This window comes from Rhyacophila brunnea, unplaced genomic scaffold (assembly GCF_057557595.1).
Source record: "Rhyacophila brunnea isolate RB1 unplaced genomic scaffold, BYU_Rbru_1.0 scaffold_21, whole genome shotgun sequence".
In the NCBI taxonomy this organism is placed as follows: Eukaryota; Metazoa; Arthropoda; class Insecta; order Trichoptera; family Rhyacophilidae; genus Rhyacophila; species Rhyacophila brunnea.
The window spans coordinates 11,844,576-11,868,949 of record NW_028232871.1 but is presented as its reverse complement, the minus strand read 5'-3'; the positions used below and the strand labels follow the sequence as shown (position 1 = coordinate 11,868,949).

At 34.0% G+C, this 24,374-nt stretch overlaps 1 protein-coding gene across 1 annotated transcript in view; it reads right to left on the bottom strand.

Annotated features, from left to right (window-relative positions):
• The window catches only part of spri (Src homology 2 domain-containing protein sprint), a 512,295-nt gene that overhangs the window by 57,774 nt on the left and 430,147 nt on the right, over positions 1 to 24,374 (bottom strand). The window contains exons 8-16 of the mRNA XM_085949236.1: positions 22,175 to 22,522; positions 16,780 to 17,367; positions 11,718 to 11,889; positions 11,079 to 11,548; positions 9,817 to 9,961; positions 6,393 to 6,545; positions 3,476 to 3,650; positions 2,913 to 3,060; positions 1,803 to 1,919 (exon numbers count right to left, since the gene is read on the bottom strand). Coding sequence (XP_085805362.1) covers positions 1,803 to 1,919; positions 2,913 to 3,060; positions 3,476 to 3,650; positions 6,393 to 6,545; positions 9,817 to 9,961; positions 11,079 to 11,548; positions 11,718 to 11,889; positions 16,780 to 17,367; positions 22,175 to 22,522 — 2,316 coding nt within the window. The remainder of the gene's footprint in view (positions 1 to 1,802; positions 1,920 to 2,912; positions 3,061 to 3,475; positions 3,651 to 6,392; positions 6,546 to 9,816; positions 9,962 to 11,078; positions 11,549 to 11,717; positions 11,890 to 16,779; positions 17,368 to 22,174; positions 22,523 to 24,374) is intronic.

Below are 24,374 nucleotides of genomic sequence, written 5' to 3'. Positions count from 1 at the left end.
TCCAATTTGGTACCCCCAGAATACGGCAGTCACTGACAGCTCCATCTAACCAGCGAATCTTTGGCCTCCCTCTTCTTCTACGTCCTATTGGATTGCTGGACATCACTCTCTTTGCCGGTTCATTGTCATTCATACGGTGCACATGACCTAGCCATCGCAGTCTCCCAATCTTAATTGATTGAACTGCGCTGCAATCTTCGTACAGCCCGTAGAGCTCAGCATTGTATCTTCTCCTCCAATTGGTGCCGTCCCTGATCGGTCCATACATACAGTGGAGAATTTTTCTATCAAAGATGTTCAGGGCTCTTTCATTTCGCAGAGTTAATGTCCAGTTTTCCGATGCGTAGGTGAGCACTGGCTTTACAAGAGTCTTGTAAAGAGAGCTTTTAGTTCGGCGAGATAGTAAGCGGGATTTAAAATGTCTTAACAGACCAAAGTAGCATTTATTCGCAGACATGATTCTCTTGTTGATTTATTCTGTAATATCATTATGTCAAGTACAAGAGATCCAAGGTATATGAAACTGTCGACCGTATCAAACTTGTATGCACCAATATCTAACATTGGTGCGACTTCTCGTGGTGTGACATAGGCAGGCATGTATTTAGTTTTTGCCTCGTTTATTTGTAAACCCATTCTTTTTGCAGAGGCTTCTAGTGCTGTGAATGCCCTTTTCAGCGCCTTCAGCGGTTCTGGTTAGTTTCGGGAGGGTTTAATTGAATTTAAAAAAATAACAAACACTATCTACAAACTAGTTTTAGTTCAATGAAAACAAATACGTTTGACTAACAAAATTTAGTGTGCACTATTTGTGTCAGATCTTAACAGACTATCTTCATACTTTGCCATAAGTTAATACCATCCCGTGGAGGCTCATATATATCACTTATAGACCACCTTCTATATCAAGTCTTCTACGTCACAGGGCTGCATGCGCTGATACTGTTACGTCACGTGGTTTTTGGACGCAAATAGCATATTACGTCATGTGCTATTTGTGTGTTGACTTGTGATAGCAGATACTCTGACACTATTGAGAGGAATTAAAAGCTTTCTTTTCTATTTCTCCTCACAATAATTTTACATTCGAAATAATGCTCTTTGCCTGCTTCTGCAAAGGTTTAGTCACTTCAAAATCAATAAAACTCCACACAATATGAATACGTTTATTAAATAAGGCTCTAAGTACCAAAAAGTAGTATTGCCTGTAGTTACAAAATACCGAGTCATTGCAGTAAAATTTCATGAAGCAGACCTTTTGAAAAATGTAGTTTTACAGTGTAAATCAATCACGGCAGCTTCTATAATTTTAGGTATTAAGAACTCGCAAGTGTCAACACACCATAGTCAGCTATTTTATATTGAATGCCGTTGACCACTGCAGTGCTACTTACACCATTATAAATAAAACATGCCAACGGACTTACAACGTCGACAGGTTTATTTATTTTGCTGTATTTTTTTGACTTCCTTGAGGCACTTAGACTATAGTTGAAGTTATTGGCGTCGGTATGTAGAACATTTTTCTATAAAAATGTCAGTTTTTATGTTTTTGGTACTTATCACCTTAATTAATACACGTATTCATATCGAACACACACTATGAGCACAGGGAATATAGTAGCGTGTAAAGTAAATGCGGGGTGAGGGTTTTAGTTGCAGAAGCAACCATGATTGACGTAAAAAACTTGGTATGGATTATATATTATATTTAGGATTCATCTCAATTGAAGGAGGATATCTTCAATTAGTATTGTGATTTGAAAGTAGAGTGTATTGTTGTAATAGAATTGAATGCATACCATATCATAGGTTTGTGAGGATTGTATCGAGATAGGCTCATCATGATTCGGAGGAAGAAGACTGTCCCACTGCGAGCAGTCCCAGGGTTCGCTGAACACCGTTCCGTCGTCACTCATCTGCGAAATAAAGCACCATGGAGTTCATCAAAGATTTGTTTTATATTGTTATTTACTAGGTATTACAAGTATGATTTCTTTGGATGGATGAAGGAAGCTTGAGGAATTAATCATCATGAAGATGATGACTAGAGACGACCGGATTATATGCAATATAAAAAGCTTGAAATATGCATGACAATATGGATGAAAAGTGTTAAAATATGCAACATTAAATAATAAAAAAATAGTAATTTTTATTTTTTTATTTCAAAATAAGCATAAAATTGAGGCGTCTAATTCCAAAAAGCGATAAGTCTACATTTGGTCAAAATCGAGAAAGAAATACTATGTATTCTTTGTATAATTGTACACAATATGTATTGATCTATAAATTCCAAAACGCGACATAACCCTAGGAAAAAAAATATTTTAAGTATCGATTTATTACAAAAAGCGCCAAGTCCATGTTTCATATTATTTAAAGCTTGGTTGATTTCGCGCGTGTTTAAGTCAACCAATAAGAGAATGTTCAATATTGAAAAGGGCGTCTCCCATGCCGTAGCATCTGGTAAACTCATGACAGTGCCACGGAAATATGAGCCTTATGCGGAGTAAATTAAAAAGTGAAGTAAAAATAGCGCTACGTCCAATTTTATTTTGCCTATATTTATTACATTTACGGCTGAAAAAAATTGCCATTTGGTTCTAATTTCGACATAGAATACAACAGAGAAAATAATCTCACGTTAAAACAAATACTTGAAGCTTGAAACATAAAAACGTTGTTTCCCGAAAATATTGAATTGTGGACTTGTCGCTTTTTGTAATTAGACGCCTCATATAATATTATGTAGTAATATGCACATATTATAATTTAATTAATAACATTTCTTTTATTCATTTGTCATCGACTGTAAAATAATATTTTAAAATTTGGAACTTCACAGAAGACCTATGCACATTTCAGGCAAATTTTTTTGGAAAATTTAAAATTACATTTTATTTATTTACCTGTGAGCTGTTTGCGAGTCTGGCTTCCACATTATCGTAGCTGGACATCCTGCATCCTTTGCTATCCTCTGAAGGATCAGGGGCGGAGTCCGCTTCTCCGATACTTCTCAGTAACGTTGGATAGGGGGAGAGATTCAGCTCTGGGAACCTGTATAACAGAGATATCCGAACACTATAATATTATGAACAATTCTAATCAATATGATATCTATGTTTTTTTTTTTTGATGATAAGATTAGAGTGAATGAACAATGAGAGAGTTTCATTTACCTAGTGCACTAACCAGATATGATATTAATTTTATTTTCAGTAATGGTGGGGGGGGGGGGGGAAGCTGTTAAGATACGACATAAATAGTGCACATTAACCTATGTCAGTCAAACGTATTTGTTTTCATCTGACTGACAAAGTATAGTGTGGACTATTTATGTCGGATCTTAACAGCCTACCTCCACTATTTGGTACTGATGTAAGCATACCTAAGAGAAAGTCAGTCGAATAAAGCCAAGGATAGTATCCGTAAAGTGTCGGTGAGTAAAGCAGATGAAAATAATATTACTCACCGTTGAGCTAGGACTTGGTGAATGGTGAGGGTATCGCCGGCAGGAACGGATGCAGCGTCAAGTCTGGATTGCTGCTCAGCCAAAGAGGGGAAGGCTCCACCCACTGCCGTATTCTTCGCAGAGCCATCATCTCTCAATGCGCCTTCTTGGGCTGCTGATAAGCTTGCTTGCTTATCTGTTTTCAGAACATTTTAAGATTATTGAAGATGTATCATAATGCATGAGTTTGAAATGTAACTAGAGGGAATATAATGAAGTCTAAGGATCTGATGAACTGAAATCCATGAAATATTAATCCGGTTGTACCGAATTAATGCTGCCTATAATGAAACTGAAATTCAGCAGGAGAGTTGTAAGCAATATTAACATAAAACCATTATTACAGAAACAAATTTTAAATCGACAGTGCTAGTAACAACTGCATGAAAAGACTTTGTGTGTGTATATTAAGGGGACGCTCTACAGAATTGCCCTTGAGAATTGAAAATATGATTTTTTTACATGTGGTCCGGAATTGTTGCTCTACTGGTAATATGCAAAGGTCGCCGACAATGCTTTGGTCTAAAGTAATAATAATGATCTCTTATTTAATTTAAATCATAACACTGTCAAAGTGTATAAAATATGGGGTGACCAAAAAATGATATCTTCTAATATACGTAAATGTTACTAAATTCAATTTGTTAATCAGGTGTTTGGTGGAAAACATTGCAACCAATATGATGGATAGCCACGATATAAACTTAATAATAATATATTAATAACGTTTTAACCTGAAATTGTCCGAGAGCTAAACATACGAAGGATGTTGAAATACATATCTACCTACATTTTTATTTCATGTGCTATCCAAAAAACATTATTAATGAATAGTATTTATTTTGAATATGTAAGACCTATTACATAACTATTTAAAAAAAATGGGTACATATTGTTTAATTCTAATGCATATTTAAAAAAAAATTAATATAGTGATGTCTGTTTATTATAAAAGAAAGTGACTTTTTATTAAAAGAAATGAAAATATAATTAATTATATTTTCATTTCTTTTAAAATGGAATTCTACCAAGTAAATGCTAACTCAATTAATGACTTTTTATTACTTACCCGATTAGTTTAATTAATTTAGTCTGACACTTTTACAAACAAGTAACGCAACTTTACTTTTAGTTGGTAGGTACAATAATTATTAATTAATAAAAGCCAATGCAAGAAATAATTTATACTCATAAAAAATGGTCACCCATAGATTTTTTTTTATTCAAAGCTAGCGATCGCAGAGAACAAGACAAAAAAAACTGCCGACTTTATCGAATCAATCACCCAGGGCTGTCGAAGACGTCTTACTTGTTTTTATGATAAATTGTTTTTAATTGTGTGCAATTTGGCGGGAAAATATAATATATACAGTTGCTTACCATTCGGTTATCCCATGAGCTGGGTTTTGTTTACTCTTTTGCTGACATCCTACAGTTTTATCTGATATTATAAAAGTCACACAGTACAACAGTGTTTAAATCTAATATGTAATTGCACCGGTTTAATTAAAAACTATAACGAAATTAACATTTTAATGATTTACAGATTTTCCTATGTTATATCAACTTAATAGCAATTTTAATGAGACCAGATACATATGACGATATATCCAAAATACACATCATCAGATAATATGTGAAATATTTTGATAAGCAAAAAAATAAGCACAATACAAAAATAACATAACATAATCAGCTAGTCTTTTCATAATTATTTTAGATGAATGTTGTATGCCGTTTGACGCTTGGAAGTATGTAATTATTCCATCGGTACAGTAAGCTATTTTTAACTTTAAATTTGTAACTCTTTAAAACGTAAAATTAGATTGATATTATTTTGACAGCCCTGTATTCGTTCGGCCGGTTTCAGATTATGTCGCATACATGTTATGTTTGAAGGGAATAATAATAATGATATTCTTGTAATTAATAATTATTGCGTTTCTTAAAATAAATCCCCGATGGTTAGAGGTTTTTGAGGTTAGACTGAATTAAAATGACGTCCTTTCAACGCTGAGGTTTATTTCTGACTAAACTATGAATGACCTTGTTCCTGTTCAGCTGAGTCTTAAGCCTCGTATTCACTAGGGGACAAATGGAGCAACATGTTGCGGGACATGATATTCAATATCTACGTCGACATCTCGAAAACAATGTCGGAGAACATTTTGCTTGTACACACCAGGAATCACATACGGTGTTGCAGAAATGTCGCTCGAGGAGGTTGTGCTAGTCAGTGCTGCGTACATATTTATTCTAACGAGTAGAGTATCGAATTGTTAGAGAAAGAAAAGGTGGTGGGTGCGGAACTGCTAACAACAAAGAGAAAGAATAGTGGATATTCTAAGTGATTTTCGAATGTCTGATGGATGATTTGTTTAGCCATGTTGAGCGACTTGTTGCACAACTGTTTACATTTGTCAACATCTGACACGGAACTGACAGGCGCAGCCCAGGCGGTGTGAGAACATGCAACATGTCCCGCATCACATAGCAATGCCGCACTATTTTGCGTGCAACGTTGCAGTGTCATGTTGAGAGACATTTTAGCCCCTAGTGAATACAAGGCCTTAGTGTTCTGTGGTTATGTTTCTGTGCGTGTTTCTGTATTTTATTCTGTACCCTGCCAAGAAGAAGAAGATTAATATTCTGTACGTTGGCACATTGAAACGTTTTATTATAATGAATTAAGTATGTGAATGACAAATCTATGATTTTTTTGTGATTGTACATTAAAATATTATATATAATATTTCGCTATCCATCTAATAATTGGGTTGCGGCTAGGTTAAGCTTCAAACAATCTGACCTGATGCATTAATTAACTATTGATTCTATTGTAAATTTCAATGAGATTGCAGATGGTACATCGACTTACTGATAAACTCCCAACTTGAGTCGACAGTCCACGTCTGATCCTGCTTGGGCGGGGTAGGTTTGATTCTCGGAGGAAGCACCGCTTTTCCACGAGGTCTGCCCGATTTGATTACCGACAGATTATCAACTGAACTTGAAGTGTTTGGTGATGAAGCTGAAAAATTAAAAAGAGAATCACAAATTTAATGTGCGATAAAAAAATCAATATGACTTCTTGGAGTATTAATTGATTGAAAATGCAGTAAATTTTACCATGCCACGGTCGTGGGACGTATTTCCGACCATGTCCGATTCTAATAAGATCATAGTATGGGCTTCCACAGAGTGGAGGTTTGAATTAACAGATTTCGTTTTTTACAAGAAATGGATGTCAGCCACTTGCTCAACATCCATACCAGAACTCATACGTAAATTGAAAAACAATATGTGTGATTGCCAGACCCAGGATTCGATCCTGGGACCCACGACGCTATAGTCCGACGCTTAAGACCAGTGGCGGCCGGTAATTTTTTGGATTGTAATTTTTGAGGGTGCGCTCGAAACCTACCTTATTGAAAAATGAAATCAATTCGGCGTTATTTTTGATTTGACAAAACGTTATTGACATTTGGGAAATTACCTGTATATTTTATATTTTTAATAAAACATGTTGCGAGTTACTTAAATCTTTATTGGATTAGTTTTAAGAAACGAATGCATCTCTTATAGTCGATAAATACCTCTTACTTTTAATATAAGCCAACTTATTCTATATAAGTACATTATCTTTAGCAATTTGTACACTGCATGAATAATGATTATTATTAATCTGAACTTTGTGAAATAGTATTAAGATTTATTAGCTTATCACTAGAATTCATGAATTAATAATTTTCTATACCTATTATAAATAACCGACATCATTTCCCGTTTAGTCAATTTTTCCAGAAATGCGGTAGGTACCAAAATTATTTTTATCTTCACTGATTTAATTTGCAGTACACATAAATCAAAATATCTTACCGACATTCTATTATATTTCTTACCCATTTTAAATTTAGAAAATAATGCATTCTATTGTATTTAGTTTAACAGGCATTTTACATACGAGATTGCTAAATATTATACTAAACATAATTTGAGCGTGAACAGTAAGTCGCAGCGTCTATGATAACAAACCATAATTTAAATCTGTAATTGCTCTCTACTCAGACCAATATGATGTCATTTTACCCGGTCGGCGCACGATATTCTGGAACTTACGCATGGTTAAAACTATTAGCACGGTTTAAGTTGTTTTTTAATGGCTTTGGTTCATACTAAGCTTTGGGTTCATTTTAAGTAAACAAAATGTATTGCCGGGGCGCAAACGATTTCAGTGAGGATGACGTATACGGTACATAGTGCCTGTATTATCGCCAATTGGGAATGTGGGCACATCGGTTTATGGTTTGCATTACAATAAGTGAGTGATAATATTAAAAACCTATGAAGAAAAAATATGATTTACGATGTTGAACGATGTTTCATAGCAATGCAAGCATTGCAGTGCACTTGTATGATGTTAGACCAGCCGCCGCTGCTTAAGACGCGCCGCCATCGTGGACGTATTGTCCATTTAAAAAAAAAGTAATATGTAATAGGAAGCACCGTGTCCACTATTGTAATTCTTGGAATTGACTTTTATGGCAAATGATTTAGCAGTATAGGTATAGTATATATCGCCGCCGTAGATGTCAAGGGAGCCAGTCCACAAAATCATAATCCTGAGAAACAGGCGCGCAAAGATTTTATGTGATAAAAAAAAGTAACATTTTTTTATTGAACTTTTTTGTTTTTAACGGTATAACGGTGAAACTTTGAACGTAGAATATACTTTGTGGTGTTTGTTATCGTTTTATTAATTTGTATAAATAACTAAAAAAAATAGTATCTTAGAAGTTATGTGTGTTATATCTCTTGACCACTGAATATTGAAATGTACAAAAAATGTAGTCAAAAGAGTTTTGTGGCTTAAATCCATTGACCACTGCATCTTTGATGATTTTAAAATGCTTTTGTGTACTTCACTCATTTTTGCCAAATTTGTGGCTTGGCTCCCTTGACATCTACGGCAACGATATGAGTAACTTAATCTGAGATTTGTTGATTAATTTTATCAGATAAAAATATCGTCACTGTTCTGGCAGAAGACACTAATTCGAAAAAATTACATATTGAGTTAGTAATACCAAAATGTTCCTTATTTCAAACTTTACCGTCTTGAAACCTTCTTAATAAATAAACAGTCTTTATTTTAAAGTCATCCTTTTTACAGTTACTTAATAAACTCACATGATAGACCATTTCAAACATTTTAACAACTTCAAAGTCAAATTACTCAAAACTAGTATTCTCCAGTTAGTGTGTTCTGCCAGAACAGAGACGATATGTACCTACTGGAAAGAATTTGATGCATTTGAAAGAAATGTATTAAGTTAGTTATGTTGTTTCCATCTTGGTTGGGAGATCTGTGGCCTACATTTGAGGGTAGATTTGGAGTAATGAGTAAGTACTGTTAGTGTTGTAATAATACAATGGTAAGGCATGTGCACCAATGTATTTGTGGCGATCGATGGTGGAGAACCAAGCAGTGTCAGCAGAATCTGTGACATACAACTCATTCTCAAATTGTCATTATTTATTGAAATATTGTTTAGTTAATTTAGTATGTGCATTTTCCTTATATAGATTTTTCACACAATCGATTAGTAAGCACTTTGTCACAACATTTACTAATGATTATTATATTAAAAATATTTCTCGCCGAGGGCTGAGCTACTCAGTGTAAGCATTTTCCATTGTGATGGTTTCGATAAAAAAGGCTATCACGATGGAACAAATATCACTCCTCATTGTAACTCAATCGTGTGACTGTCACTCCGTCTTGGACTATCTTATACCGTGTAATATTGTCTGTATATATCCATGTAAACTGTACCTGTCAGATCGAAAATAAATATGCAATCCGCGTCATCATCAGTTCTTCACTCCTCCAACGTTCATTCACCTCACATACTGCCAAAGTGGTGACTTCAACTATATCACCAAATATTATTGTAATCGTTATTAATTGATGCTTTCGCAAGTATATATGAGAAGAGAACAGTCCTTCTTCAGCCGCGCTACTAAAATTCGATTCAAAATGTAACTTCCTCAAGCTTGTTTTATTTATAGGGCAAGAGAGCGTGTTGTAATCTCAAAACCATGTCATCAAGCTAAAAACCAATACCATAACCATGTATAATCATATAAATATGCTCAAAATGAACGTGCTTGTTCGGATCTGACCGTAAATAAAGTATCTATTATCAATTACCTCTTACTTAACCTTCACGAATAGAAATCATGTTAATAAAACTTCTCTATAAATGTCAGTATTTCAAAATAAGGAATGTTATACTTACGTGAGAGTTCCTCGATGCTGTGCATATCTCTAAGCGGTAGATAAGGGTGGGCATGAGAGGGGGGTTCGGAGTATCGTTGAGTGGCACCGACAGGACTGACTCCCACCTTGGGAACTCTTCGCCTCTGCACAAGCGGACCGACAACCTGGATAAAATCAATTTAAAAATTGAATATATTTTCACTTAATGTACATGCAACAAATCAGTGTAGAAGAAGAAGAATAAACAGGTTTTGGACAATAGACAAACTAAGATCATCTCTATCCACTACATCAAGATGGCTACGTGCTGCTTACTATTAACCCAATGCTTACGGGCCCTTTTAATTAATTTTGTAATTAACGTGTTAATTTGCATTTGAAAAGCAATTAGCAAAAACACAATTTTGTGCGGCCCGTAAGCATTGGGTTAATAATAACCCGACCCTAATGCAAGTTTCAACAAGATATGCTGTGGGAAATATAATTAGGTACTGTGATAATTTAATTCATTTTTTTTTGGTTTTCATACTATATTACATATTTTAATTTCATTAAATTGTGGCCCCCGGTTGAGAAACACTCATCGAGTATTCAAAGCATTTTTTACATTTTTAACAGGTCACAAGGCTTTATTACAGTGATAGTGAAACAATCACTGAAATACATTAGTGTTGTTAACTCATTCGCTGCTGACTATATATGAGATTTTAATTAGCACCTTTAAAATGCACGTTAATTAAATCGATCGGCCGCCTGGTCATTACGCGCATGTGCATCTTCAGCGTCCAAAGTATTAACTGGTTCTATGCCTTCAGCGAGTTATCTCGTCGGACTTTAAATTCATATTACTAGCCACTGTTGATGGATTTGCATAATTAAAAAAATTAAACACACAGTGACATCTGTTTGAATAATTATGAAATACTATGCCACAAATTGTCGGTATTACAGTGATTGTACTAAGAGCTTCGTTTTACATTCAACGTGTGTCGTTAAAATTCTGCGGCCTGTCAGACACTGCTATAGTAATATCGTGATGCATAGAAAAGGTTAACACCCTGATTTAAAAATTACAAATTAAGTTACCAACTATTAGTACTGTAGATATTTTCTAACAGCTACACATTTATAGTGTTTTCTGAAATTCTGAAAATAATGGATACTCATTTGTAATTTATAAATCAAATTAATAATAATATTCATATCAGAATCATCCCAAAATTTAGTTTTATGATATGAAATCATAAACCTATATGACTGAAAAAATATTTTCGAACATACCTCTTTAATAGCGTCGACAGGATCCGCGTAGAAGGGACTTCCCTGCTTCTCCGATTGCATCTCATCATCAGCACTACAAAAATCACTCGTCAATAATGAACACTCGTCATTACTCAAATTCTTATTGAGGTTATCCCTCTCAATCTCATCATCGGTCCTCGTGATCACCGCAAACTCTTGCGACCTATCTTTAAGTCGTTCGTTATTACTATCCATTTGTTCGTTGGCGTTTTTTAGTAAGTTAAGTTTGTCTGGCCTCTTGGCGACAGCTTCGCCTTTGCTGTTGGTGGTCGCTATGATCATGTTGACTTGCTGGTCTGAAGGGCTCTGGATGAGGCAGTGCAAAGCGATTTTTTGCTGGGCCGCCATCTTGGAAGCCATTAGCTGATGGTGTTCTTTATCCGAGTCATTATCTGTCGTTGTTGGCGAGCTCGGGCTAAGGATGTTGCTGTTCAACGATGTCACTTTGGCTGTAAATAACAAAGTTATTAAAAATCACGAATTCATTATCTTCTGAGTGTGATTGTAAGAAGGATCGATTCTTGAGTGTGAAGAAATATGGGGTAAACTTAAAAACGTGTTGAAGAATATGTTATTTTGAATATTTACATATTTCAATAATAAATAGAATACACTCACGTAGAGTGTCAGGCAGTAAATCTGGCCTCTTGCTGACGAGTATACCGCTTCCCCGAGGCCTGAACGAGGAACAGGTGGACTGCTCCGGACCCCAGATATCCTCATAGTCTGATGCTTTGTCACCGACTGAGCTTCGATAGTATACACCGGGTGATTCCAATATATCGCTCTCCTAAAACAATATAAGGGGGAATGTTGTTTACATGAAAATATTTGGTACATACTTCAGAGCTTGATTCTATATCTTATATCTATAACTATATAATATGTAGTAGATGGCAGTAATATTTTTGAATGACATTTCTGTCTGCCTTAATTGACTGTGTGGTTCGATATCGAAGAAATTTAATAATCGTTACGGTACTACCTAACAATAATTCGTTACCTCGTTTCTAACTTGTAAGGGAAAATGAGAATTTGATTAGATTTGATGTGTTCAGTAAGCATAGTTTTATCAATTGGCTTAAGTAAGTTTTTAATACCCGTAATTTTCATATATCATGAGTCGCTTGGAGTCATAACTAACATTTTGCAATTTTTTAGTTAAATAAATAATTGAAAACAGAAAAATAGTTGGGTATCAAGTCACTTTAAACCATGTGAAAATCGTTGACAAAGTTCACTGTTGGTGTCATAACTCACATATTTCAAAGAATAATGTGAGTTTTGTCACCAAGGGTTTTGTAACCAATCAGGAGCTCTATTTCTCATAGTATGCTGTATGTCTACAGCGTTAGGAGTATTATATTTAAAAAAATAAATAATGTAAATCGACTCACTCACTCATTAATATTCAAGGGAGTTCAATACTTTTCTTCTAATTACAAAAAAATAGTGTTCTGGTGGTTTTTTGCGATTATTTCAAAATTTTTGGAATATGTGAGACGACTCATAACGACTCATATACCAACATCATATTATTATATTGGTATTTGATTTTATTCAATCTTTAAATTTGATTAACATATTATAATTATAACATGTTAGAACTGAGGTGACATGTAATGTATTGGCTACTGTTTTTACGATAAAAACACAGTTTCTTGGAGGGAAATCCTGCAAACAGATTTTCTATGGGACACTCTTAGTATATAATATTGTCACTGTTCTGGCAGAAGACACTAATTCGAAAAAATGACATATTGAGTTAGTTATACCAAAATGTTCCTTATTTCAAACTTTACCGTCTGGAAACCTTCTTAATAAATAAACAGTCTTTATTTTAAAGTCATCCTTTTTACGATTACTTAATAAACTCACATGATAGACCATTTCAAACATTTTAACAACTTCAAAGTCAAATTACTCAAAACTAGTATTCTCCAGTTAGTGTGTTCTGCCAAAACAAAGACGATATACTCATAATACACCAGTGACGAAGGAGTAGGGTGTTGAGATCCAACAGAAATAGTGCACACTAAATTTTGTTAGTTATACTTATTTGTTTCCATTGAACTAAGAATATAAATTGATGAATGATGGTACTGGTTAGTTTTAAAATTCAATTAAATCCTGCCTAAGTTGAATCGTAATAGTTTCAGTATGCAATGGGCGATCCAACAAAAATAGTGCACGCTTTGTCAGTCATACCTATTTTTACTATTTATAAAATATCTAAAATTAAGTATGATTTAATGGAACAAGAGAATTATTATTATTTTATGAACACCTGCGAGATGAAGCCGATCAGAAAACAGGGCTGTCAAAATAATATTAAGCATTCATATTTTTTAAATGTTAATTTCATCATGGTTTTTAATCAAACCTGTGCAAGTACGTACTGATAACTTGGGTGGATTTTGTAGCAAACATACTATTGATATATATACGGGTATATTATTATTATAACCCAATTCAAATTGAACATAGGTTGATACTCAAATACATAAAAAATAGTATGATTATGATTTCGAGAAAATAATATGATGGTATAATTAATCCATATCAATTATTTGAAAACATTACATTCGCACTTTGCACAAAATTACAAACACATTCGAAGTTTGCCGCACACGTACAGACCACGTGATATTTGTTTACGCAAAATCGTCGCTTTTCAAAATGGCGAATTTGATTACCAGATTTTACTGCGATGAATCAGTATGTTCCTTTTTGTCTTTTTTTATTCGTAGGTTTGTTTACTATGTACACCGAGAAATTTCCATTTATAAACTCGGAAACGATTTTTACAGAAGAGTTTTGGAATATAATGCAACCAAAACTGGAAAAAATTCTATCATGGGTGTTGACTTCCTGAATTAGCTAACCCCAGGTCTATGCCACTACGTGAACCACAGTGGATATTAAGCCATTTCCACACTGGCAACAAGTTGCTGGCAACCTCATTAAATTTTACGATACTTACCATAATTGCTTAAGAAATTTTACAATAATTATCGTAAAATCTAACGAGGTTGCCAGCAAATTAACTTGTTGCCAGTGTGGACCCGGCATTAGGTGCACAAAACTTAAATAACATATATTATAAATAAAAATTTAAAATTATAAATATATATTATGATTTATGTCTTCGACAGCCCTGATGAAATAAATGTGAAATATGAGTCGGATCAGTCACAGAGCAAATTTATTAACACAAACAACTTTGACAAGACCTTTTTATATTAACTAGTAGACCAGATATTATGGACCACATGTTAAAAAATCATATTTTCAATTCTCAAGGCCAATTCTGTAGAACGTCCTCTTAAACGCCGGCCTATAGAGTCGAGGGTCCCAGGTTCGAATCCTGGGTATGGCAAGTACACATATTGTTTTTCAATTTGTGTATGAGTCAGAGTATGGACCTAATAGGTTGAGCAAGAGGCTGACATCCATTTCTCGTAAAAATAAAATCTGTTAATACAAACCTCCACTCTGTGGAGGCCCATATGATCCTATTAGGATCGGACATGGTCGAAAGAAAAAACAAGAAGAAATTATCTATTATGGCTTGGGTTACACAGGGTTTAATTGAATTTTAAAAACTAACCAACACCATATTATGCAACTTGTACTCTTAGTTCAATGAAAACAAACATGTACGACCGAAAAAGTTTAATGCGCACTGTTTATGTTGGATCTTAACAGCCTACCTCCACTCTTCGACACTGTAAGATACTGAGGTTTACAGATAATGGACACCCAGAAATATATAATATATATGTGAAATAATAGTAAATATGAACGATATGATGATAAAAATGAGTTGAACAGGCAAAAACACATCCAATTTATATTCATGCAAAAACCATTAATATTTTCCATGCTTTTAAAATAATAAAAACATAGACAAAAAATAAAAAAAATCTGTAAAAAAGCACCAAAATCTTTATAATTGATTAAAAACTAAAATCACAAAAAGTGGGGGAAAAATAGTACTGGCAATATAAACTGCTAATTTCTGACTGGCTATATAATATGAATCAGTAGTGTAATATAATCGGAAATCAACTGCGGCGACCAAAAACTAAAGCGCGTCAAATGCATGATACATATTATAATCCAGTTTCATAAATCATAATTTTTGTAAACTAAAATTTTCACCATTTTTTTTCAAATCTTCATTGGAATCCTTTCTTTTTCATGTGCAAACATAGAGTTTTTAAGTCATTATTTATAATTTTATTATTACAATTTATTACAATCAGATGCATGAAAAAAATTGTTGAGCATATGTAGCAAAGCATCAATGCCAAAAATGGGAGGGACCTTGCGATTCTATACCCAATAGCAAATAGTCCCAGAATATTGCAATGATATAATTAAATTTATGTATTGTATTGGGTAACCAAAAACAAATGATTAATATTTTTATTCTTCAATGTTTTGATGCAAATATTTGATATTTTGTTTGCGATGGGTTCCAATATATAAATACAGTACACTTTCAGTAATCCACCGCTCGATTATCCGACAACTACTATAATCCGCCGTTATTTTTATTAGATGAAAGCGCAAAATCAAGCTCTATAATTTGCTGGTATTCGATTGTCAAATTCAGTAGTCCGCTGCGTACAAGTATACAACGCAGATGAGACGGGTTTATTTTGGAAACTTCTCCTTCGTAAAACGTACGTTCATCGCGAAGAAAGTAATGTACCAGGGAGGAAAGTGCCCAAAGACTGCATCACAATTATGCCGTGCTCCAATGCAACTGGGACACACAAAATTGCTTAATTTTGGTCATAGGGAAAGCCTGGAATCCTAAGCCATTCAAGACTATCTGCCTCACTGAACAACTGGTTGTGTCAAGTGATTTACTGTTTAATATTTAGTTAATAAACTTAGTTTATAAATATGTATAATTTAGTAAATACTTGATTTTGATTGTAAATAAAACCGTGATTTGCTAGCAGAAATTTAGAAGTTTTAATTTTTACTATATTTTGTATGTTTGCACTATAATCCGCCGCTATCACTAATTGGACACTTGTCTGGTTTTTGGGGTGGCGGATTACTGAGAGAGTACTGAATATATAAATACTTAATATACACAGAAATATAAGATATTTTAGTTTGTTCATAAGATGTTTGATATGAGAAATAATGTCTCAAAAACCCAATTTGCATTTGATCCAATGGGTTGTGTAAATGGCCAATAATACATCTCATCATATATGGAGATCGATATGCTTCACTTAGAAGAGAAAATGGTAATATATTATATTACCTGCTTTTTTTATGATTTTACCAAGGCTTTGACTGCGACTCGCTGTCATATCGCTTCTTCTCTTCTAGAAGGGGATCCAGATTCTCACTTCAATTCTGTTAAAGAACTTTACGATTTCGCCAAGTTCTTCCGTCTTACCCACCACCAGGGCACCTTTCAATTCGTAGACATTCTCAAAAATATCCGCAATTCGCAGCTGTACTCTGTGTCGTTCATATTTAGGGCATTGTACTGCTATATGTACAATGTCCTCCAAATATATTACCTACTTACTAATAATATTTAGTAAATATTTTATTCACGAAAACACAATAAATTAAACAAAGTTATCATGAAAATCTATAACTAACCTACCTACTAAAATCAAATCAAAAATTCTATGTATTGTACCTGATAATGCCTGGACTCCTTCCTGTGGGAATGTTTACTTCTCCTGGATCTACCGGAAGGTGTTGTGCTAACAGTGTTAGTGTTCGGGGAAAGAATCCGGTCACGGTCTTTGCCGATGAGCGGCGAATTAAACGCCGAGTTATTAGTAAAGCTGCTCTGATTGGATACGGGCGAGAACACTGAGCTCTTGCCAGAAATGGGAGAGCTTCTACTCAGTGGGCTGAATAGTTCGCTCTTATTCAAAGCGGGACTGGCCACTTGACTGAGAGGAGAGAAAACCCCACTCTTGGATGAAGATATAGTGGCGTTCGACAGGGGTGAATTGATTTGACTAGGAGAAAATATCCCGCTGGTCGCCGAATTGGATCCGTTCGGCGAAAGGATTTGATTTCCGGTCGGTGAAAATACGCCGGATTTCTGCGAGAATGAATTCAGTATCGGGTCAGGCGAGAAGGTGGTTTGGCTTCGCGGTGATAGAATCTCGGACGCCGGGGGGTCAGGGTTCTTTCGGCGGTGGAGACTGCTGTTCTGGGAGCAGGGTAGGTTGGCTACGCACTCTCCGTCGGGTGATAGCCGCTTGGAAGGGTTCTGTAAATTGTTTTGGTTATTGTTCACACGTACTACACACAAGGCATTGTCTGGGTTAGGACACATTTAACAGCTCTGTAGTGCATTCTTAGTGTATCTTTAACCATCAAACGATTAAATAAAATATAAACGTTACATAGTAAACGAGTCATAGTTAAATATCACATAACCATAGGAATTTAATATTACAATAAATTATCAAAAAATAATAAAACATACAGACTTCAAGTCGCAGAGTCTTCTAAATGGGTCAAAAATAAAGAATTCTGAGTATGTTTGGGGTCTCGAAGCCTTGTAATAAAGATTTATATGAACAACTATGATGTCCCATCTTTTTTCAGAATAGTTAGTGATCACATAAAAGTAGTATTTATTTTGAAACAAAGTTATTTTTGTCTGTGATAATCTTCGTAGTAATATCGTAGAATTGACAAAAAAAACCTTGTCTTAGAATGATGAAATTAATAAAATAGTGGTAATTTAAACCTTTTTAGAATAAAGCCGCCATATTTTGTTACAAAAGATATCAATGGTTATTGTACGTTTTTAAATTAATCATTTACCAACACACGCATTAAGTATATATGCCTAAAAAAATTGAATCTGCGGGTCTATTCAATACGCAAGGTCGCTTAAGTGATAAAGTGATAGTATTTACGGCTAACTAGGGTAGGTTTGAATGAAGTTATTAGCACTTATTGTAACAATTATTACAATAAGTTGGTTGGTATTGTTGCAATAAATGCTATATTTTAACAGTGTGTCTCTTGGCTGTGATAAAATTTAGAGCGAGAGCGCGAGAAGGAGACAGTTTTGACTGATGAGATGGCTTACTTATTGTAACAATTATAATACCTCAATACATAATGTATGTAAGAAATACTATCACTTTATCACTTTAGCGGCCTTGTGTATAGAATAGATCCGCTGATCCGACTACGGGAACGTACTTTTTCACATAGTCATATTATTGATAAAAGTTTGTAATTGCTAATTTTTCAATATGTGATCAGGGAAAAGTTTGTAAGTCGACACTTACCTGTATCGAATATCTGTACAGCAAAAGGTTTGTAAGATCAATTACGGTATTCTTATATCAAACATGGTGTCAAAATATTAAAAAAGTATTTTGCTGAAAGTTTGTAACTATACTTACATAATGTTTTATGTTGTAAATGCTGTATTTTAATGTATCAATTTTATAGAAGATGTATGAACCTTAAAATTTCCATACCTTCATTACGTGTTTTTGAGACTTACACACTTTTGGCAGTAACCCCACTATACGTTCCAAGTAATTGTTAAGTATATAAAACTATTTTATGCGATCATTAATATATGTATTCAGATTACAAGACAAAACAGAGCATGATAATGACACTTATATTTCTCCTACAAAGTTTACGTATTATTATTGAGGCTTCTTTAAGTTGCTCATTGAATTTAAAATTTATGACCTGTTTAGAACGACTTTCCCGGTTAATTTATATTTTTACCAGAAAACACTGGTTATTATCTTCCATATATGATTTCAATTGATATAAATTTAATGAAAACATGCAATAAATACCAAAAATACGAATTTTATAAGATGGACACATTATTGTTAGTGAGTTAGTAATCAAAATGTCATTATTATTCAATCAACACACAAAAGCATCAACGTAACTCAATATACTTGTCAACTATAATATAATATTAAAAGCAAAATATGACAGAATGATATGTCCACAATTCAATATTAGTTGTGAATGATATTTCAGCACGTCAAAAGCAACTGTTTGGTTTAATCATTCAATTCTTTTTTTCGATTATATTTGAATACGTGTATTAATTAAGGCTCTAAGTACCAAAAAGTAGTATTGCCTGTAGATACAAAATACCGAGTCATTGCAGTAAAATTTCATGAAGCAGACCTTTTGAAAAATGTGGTTTTACAGTGTGAAGCAATCACGACAGCTTCTATAATTTTAGGTATTAGGAACTCGCAAGTGTCAACACACCATCGTCAGCCATTTTATATTGAATGAAGTTGACCACTGTAGTGCTATTTACATCATTATAAATAAAACAGGCCAACGGACTTACAACGTCGACAGGTTTAAATATTTTGCTATATTTTTTTAACTTGCTTGAGGCACTTAGACCATAGCTGAAGTTATTGGCGTTAGTATGTAGAACACTTTTCTATAAAAATGTCAGTTTTTTTGTTTTTGGTACTTAGAGCCTTAATTAATACACGTATTCATTTTATGTAAAACAATCTGCCCATTAGCGGATAAACCCTTTTTTGCAATAAATATATCGTCGGTATTTATTATGTATGTATGTATTATCCTATTTTAAAAGGCCTAATATGTCACATTCGCTTTTTAATCGTAACACTAAGTGGATATTCGCCCTTACGATTATCGTTTTTAAGTACTTTTCTGTGGAGAAACAAATTGGCTGTTTTTACACAGCAAAGTTAGTGAGATAGGTACATATTGTTTTGTCATTAAAATCTCGATTTCCCCAAAATGGTTGATTCGCCCTTTTTATGAAACACCGACGATATGAAAAATAAAAGGGGAGCATGTAAACATAAAATAATTGGTTATTGTAAATCGTTAGGTTTTTAAACATTATTTTCGTTTATAATACATTGTGTGAAATTGCAAATAAAATATCTACATACATTTTTTTTTGTTCATACATTTTGACTAAACAGTTTTGTTATTAAACACTTCCAATGAAGGAAAACTTTCCAGTATTTTTAGATGTTGAAGAAAAACTTCTTTTATGAAGATGTAGGTTACATATAAAAAGAAGTTATTTTTAAGCATTTAATCAATGTGAATAATATTATTAAACATGGAGAGCGAGTTGCCATTTAAATAATAAATAAAAATATTACTGGGAATACTTTATCCGCGATAGTGAAATTCCAATATTAAAACACTGGTAAAGAAACGGTTAATTTATAATTAATTATTAAATTTATATTGTGCAGTTTTGATACTGTTTCATTTGTTAATATAAAAATATTTAATTAAAAAACATTACACTTCTGATTCTGGGAAGAATCGTTTCTGTGTAAGTCACTGATTTCTATCTGCTTTCGACTTTCATCTATGCATAGTGTTCTTAAATTAATTAGTTTTACATAATGTCGACATTCTGTGAATCTGGGACTTAGTAGTCTTTTTTTCAGCTTCACTTTATTAGTATTAAGGTTGTCTTCAACATTTTCTTTACATGATGTAAGAATATTTGTAGATATTAATATTATGGTAATAACAAGCTTTGTGAGTTACGATGATGACAAAACATGATTAGTAGAAAACCCCAGTGAAATGAAGTCATGTTTGAAGTATGATGTGGCTGTTGATTGTATAGAAGGTAAAAAAAACATGAATATATTACTGTTTAAGCATAGATTTCATTGATTAAATTCTCCATGAATAGAATAAGCAGTGCATAAAATATCAATGAGTAAAGGTAAATGATATCCATGAATGTTCAGGCGATAATATAGCCTCCGAGAGAATCGATAGAATGCTTAAATTCCAATTGAATATTGCAATATATATTCGATGTTCTGTTCGATATCTTTTTAGAATTTGGGCCATCATTATGTGTGGTTTCTTCTCCTTCCTTCCTCGACGTTTCAGGCTCTTTGCAGAAGTTGCTTTCTCAAGAGGCAATGTTGCCAGCATTGCCAAGTGTTTTCTATCATTTTTCACTAGTCATTTAGATTGCAGAAGTTGCATGTGAATTTACATCTAGTGTATTTTCATTTTTAGGAAAATTCATATATGTATCAATTTTCCTTTGGAAGACCTAAAAAAATCCCTAACTTTTCTTCTTGTCCTCACTGACAAATGATAATCAGATTTTTTTGGCATTTCTTTAGCCAAATAGCTTGTTTTCTTAGGCCTTTCGCTCATGGAGAAACTAATATCCAATGAACTGGCTGCTGATGGAACTCATAAACTGACCAATGACTGATGCTTCGCACACGGCGCTACTAAAACCCGCTTGAAATAATAATCTCATAACCTCAAACTGTCAAAATATATATAAAATTTTATAATATATACAAAATATAAACGGGAATATTCTGAGGGGTATTTCTCGACCTCTTCCACAAATTTCAAAATAAAAATCGGTTCGTCCATCCACTTTTGACTTGTTATTCCTTGTTCAGTTCAGTTCAGTGCTACCAATTTTGGTAAGAAAATATGATTTTTCATTGAATCTACTGATATTGGCACCACTGTTTTATGGGGGACTAGAAACAGAGAGACTGGGAGACTAGCATATCGCGTCTCTTTAGTTTAGTAGCGAACGTTTTGAAACTGACAGATTCCAGTCTTGCTGCAAGCGAATCTCCATTGAAATACATAAGATAAATACATACTGGATGGAATTTTAGTTTCAGTCTCGTCTTTTTTGAGTATTCTCGTGGGTGGAAGGCCTTACTTAACGTGCCTTAGTGTATACTGTATCCTGTGGTTACGTTAGGTACCTACTAAAAGAAATGTGTGTGTGGAAAAATCCTAATGTTGAATGATAACGAACGCTGCTCTGGTTAATAAAAACACGCACAAATTTCTTCGACTATCGTTCGTAACTTAATAGTACACTCAAACATATTATCTATCGTTTGAGAATAACTTCTGCAATGAGCCTGAAACTTTGATGAAGATAAGGGAAGGAACAACATAATAATATGATAAATTCAAGTATTCGCAAAAGCGTCAAGGAATATACACCCGACTCGATTAAATACCTAAAGACAAATTGAATGCAATTCTTTCATCACCTGACAAACGGCACCACCATTGATCTGATGATGCTCCCCACTAAAATTGTGAATGTTTCCATTATTCGATCCGTCACTCTTGAAGCTGTCATTATTCGGCGAGACGACATCGCAATCGCCACTGTTTTCTATCGGCAGGCCCTGATCCCCGGGGTTTCCGTCCACACTGAAGGTCACAGTCGCGGTCACCGTGATCTTACCGCCGTGCGGCTTACCCCCGAGGACCGGAGTGAAGGTTTGGACTTCATTCGGAAAAGGAGTCTTCGCCCACCGAGGCGGAGGGGGAGGGGGTTGGGTCCGTGGGAGAGCCACCGGAGGGGGTGTTGGGAGATGGTGTGTTATGTGAGCCTGCAATTTACAAAAGCACACCGGTTAGTAAACAAGCAAGAAATTTATTACAGTTACGAGTTATGAATATAGAAGAAAGAGTGACTATTTATTTTTATCGACTCTACCATTGACATTAGTTTTGATATTAAATTGATGATTAATGCACAGATATTTTAAGAAGGCTTGAGTGGGTCGATTTTTTGGGCTCCACATCAGTTGAAGTACGGCCTTACGGCAGAAAGGGTATGTTATAATTTTTTTTTGAGACTCCTTTACTTTGAGGTTGTATTGATACTATTCATGGCATTATATGACTGACTTTCTAAATGCTAAAAGATATCAATATTATTCGGTCGCGTATTTTTACCTACTGACATATTTGCACTACCTACTTATGCTAAAAAAAAGAAGGTTTCTTCTGATTTATACAATTAAAGTTGGTTTCGGTGACACAGTTTTTTAATTTCGGCAAAAATAAATTAAAATACTTTTGATTTGGGTATCACCATTGAATCTAGAAAACTCCATTTTCATTGAAATTTGACTTTGAATGCCAATATTTAAAAAAATATGTGGTTTCTCTTTCTTCTTTAAACTAATAACACACTAAATTAATAATATAAAATAGTTTAATAGATCAACATGAAAGAGAATTAAAAAAGCTTCATTCAGGCTTGCAGAGTGTTGAAAAGTAAGAGATAATAATATACACTGAGAATGAGGAACGATACGACTAGGACATGTGCATGGATTTACTGCTGACAGTACGTATTATCGTGGTCATAACAATAAAATACACCTATAAACATCAAGTTACAAGATTGAATGAAAGAATCAAAAAAGTTCGGAAGCTTCTGAATTTTCATGCGACAGTTGGGATTTTTTCGATCTGTGCCTGCGCAGTAGAACGACAGTGGCGAACCTGCCGGCAAAAAAACAAACTACACTGCGGAGAGACTCATATTGATTTTTACCACCTGTCAAATAGTACCATAAAATGACAAATTCGCGTCTTGCTTACTCTTGAAGAATGAGATTGGAGAGACAGTCAGCACTTTTATGTGAAAACCGTTATTGTCACGATAGTTTAAAATACACACTATTGCTGCCAGTAAATCCATGCATATAAGGCAGAAGGCAAATAATACAGGCGCTATAGAAGACTTTTTATATCTGTTTGAAACAATTGCGACATTGACTTGTAGAGTCCGTATTATTTATGCTGGCGTGTGTTTCCCCCCACTTCAGGATCTTAACGCAGCATTCCCTTTCGTTTCCTCTCATTGAAAACTTGCAACAGTCAAACGTGATGACGTGACTTGAACGCCAGCTTAAAGAATACGGACTCTAGTTCACTTAATCAGTAGACCAGAGGTTTATTTTACAACGTTTTTATTAGGTCGTATTCTTGTTTGTCCGGTGGTTTTTTTATCCAGTACAAGTCTTGCAATCGATTTTTAACTAACTTCCCAACTAGCTAGACATTTGAAACTTTTAGAATATATCAGAACACGATGCCAATGCATACTTTTAATACTTTTAGCCATCTTTAAGTAGAATTGAATTCAGTTTCAGTTAATTCTCTTTTGTATGAAAAGTTATTTCAGAAGAAATCCATAAAAAGTAAAACACTATTTTTGGTTGCTAGGGGTCTGGGGTCCTAGCAAGTAAATTATTAATATATATGTGCGTTGCTATGGAAATCAATATGAAATGTCAAAATGACATTTCAGTATTCTATATTAAATTTATTCTGTATTTCTATCAAGTACAATTTTTTTGGATCGTTTAAGCTAGTCAGGTCAAGTTTATATGATTCAACAGAAAATTTAAAAACGTTGTAAGTATATAAAAAGTTCTTTTTATCTTG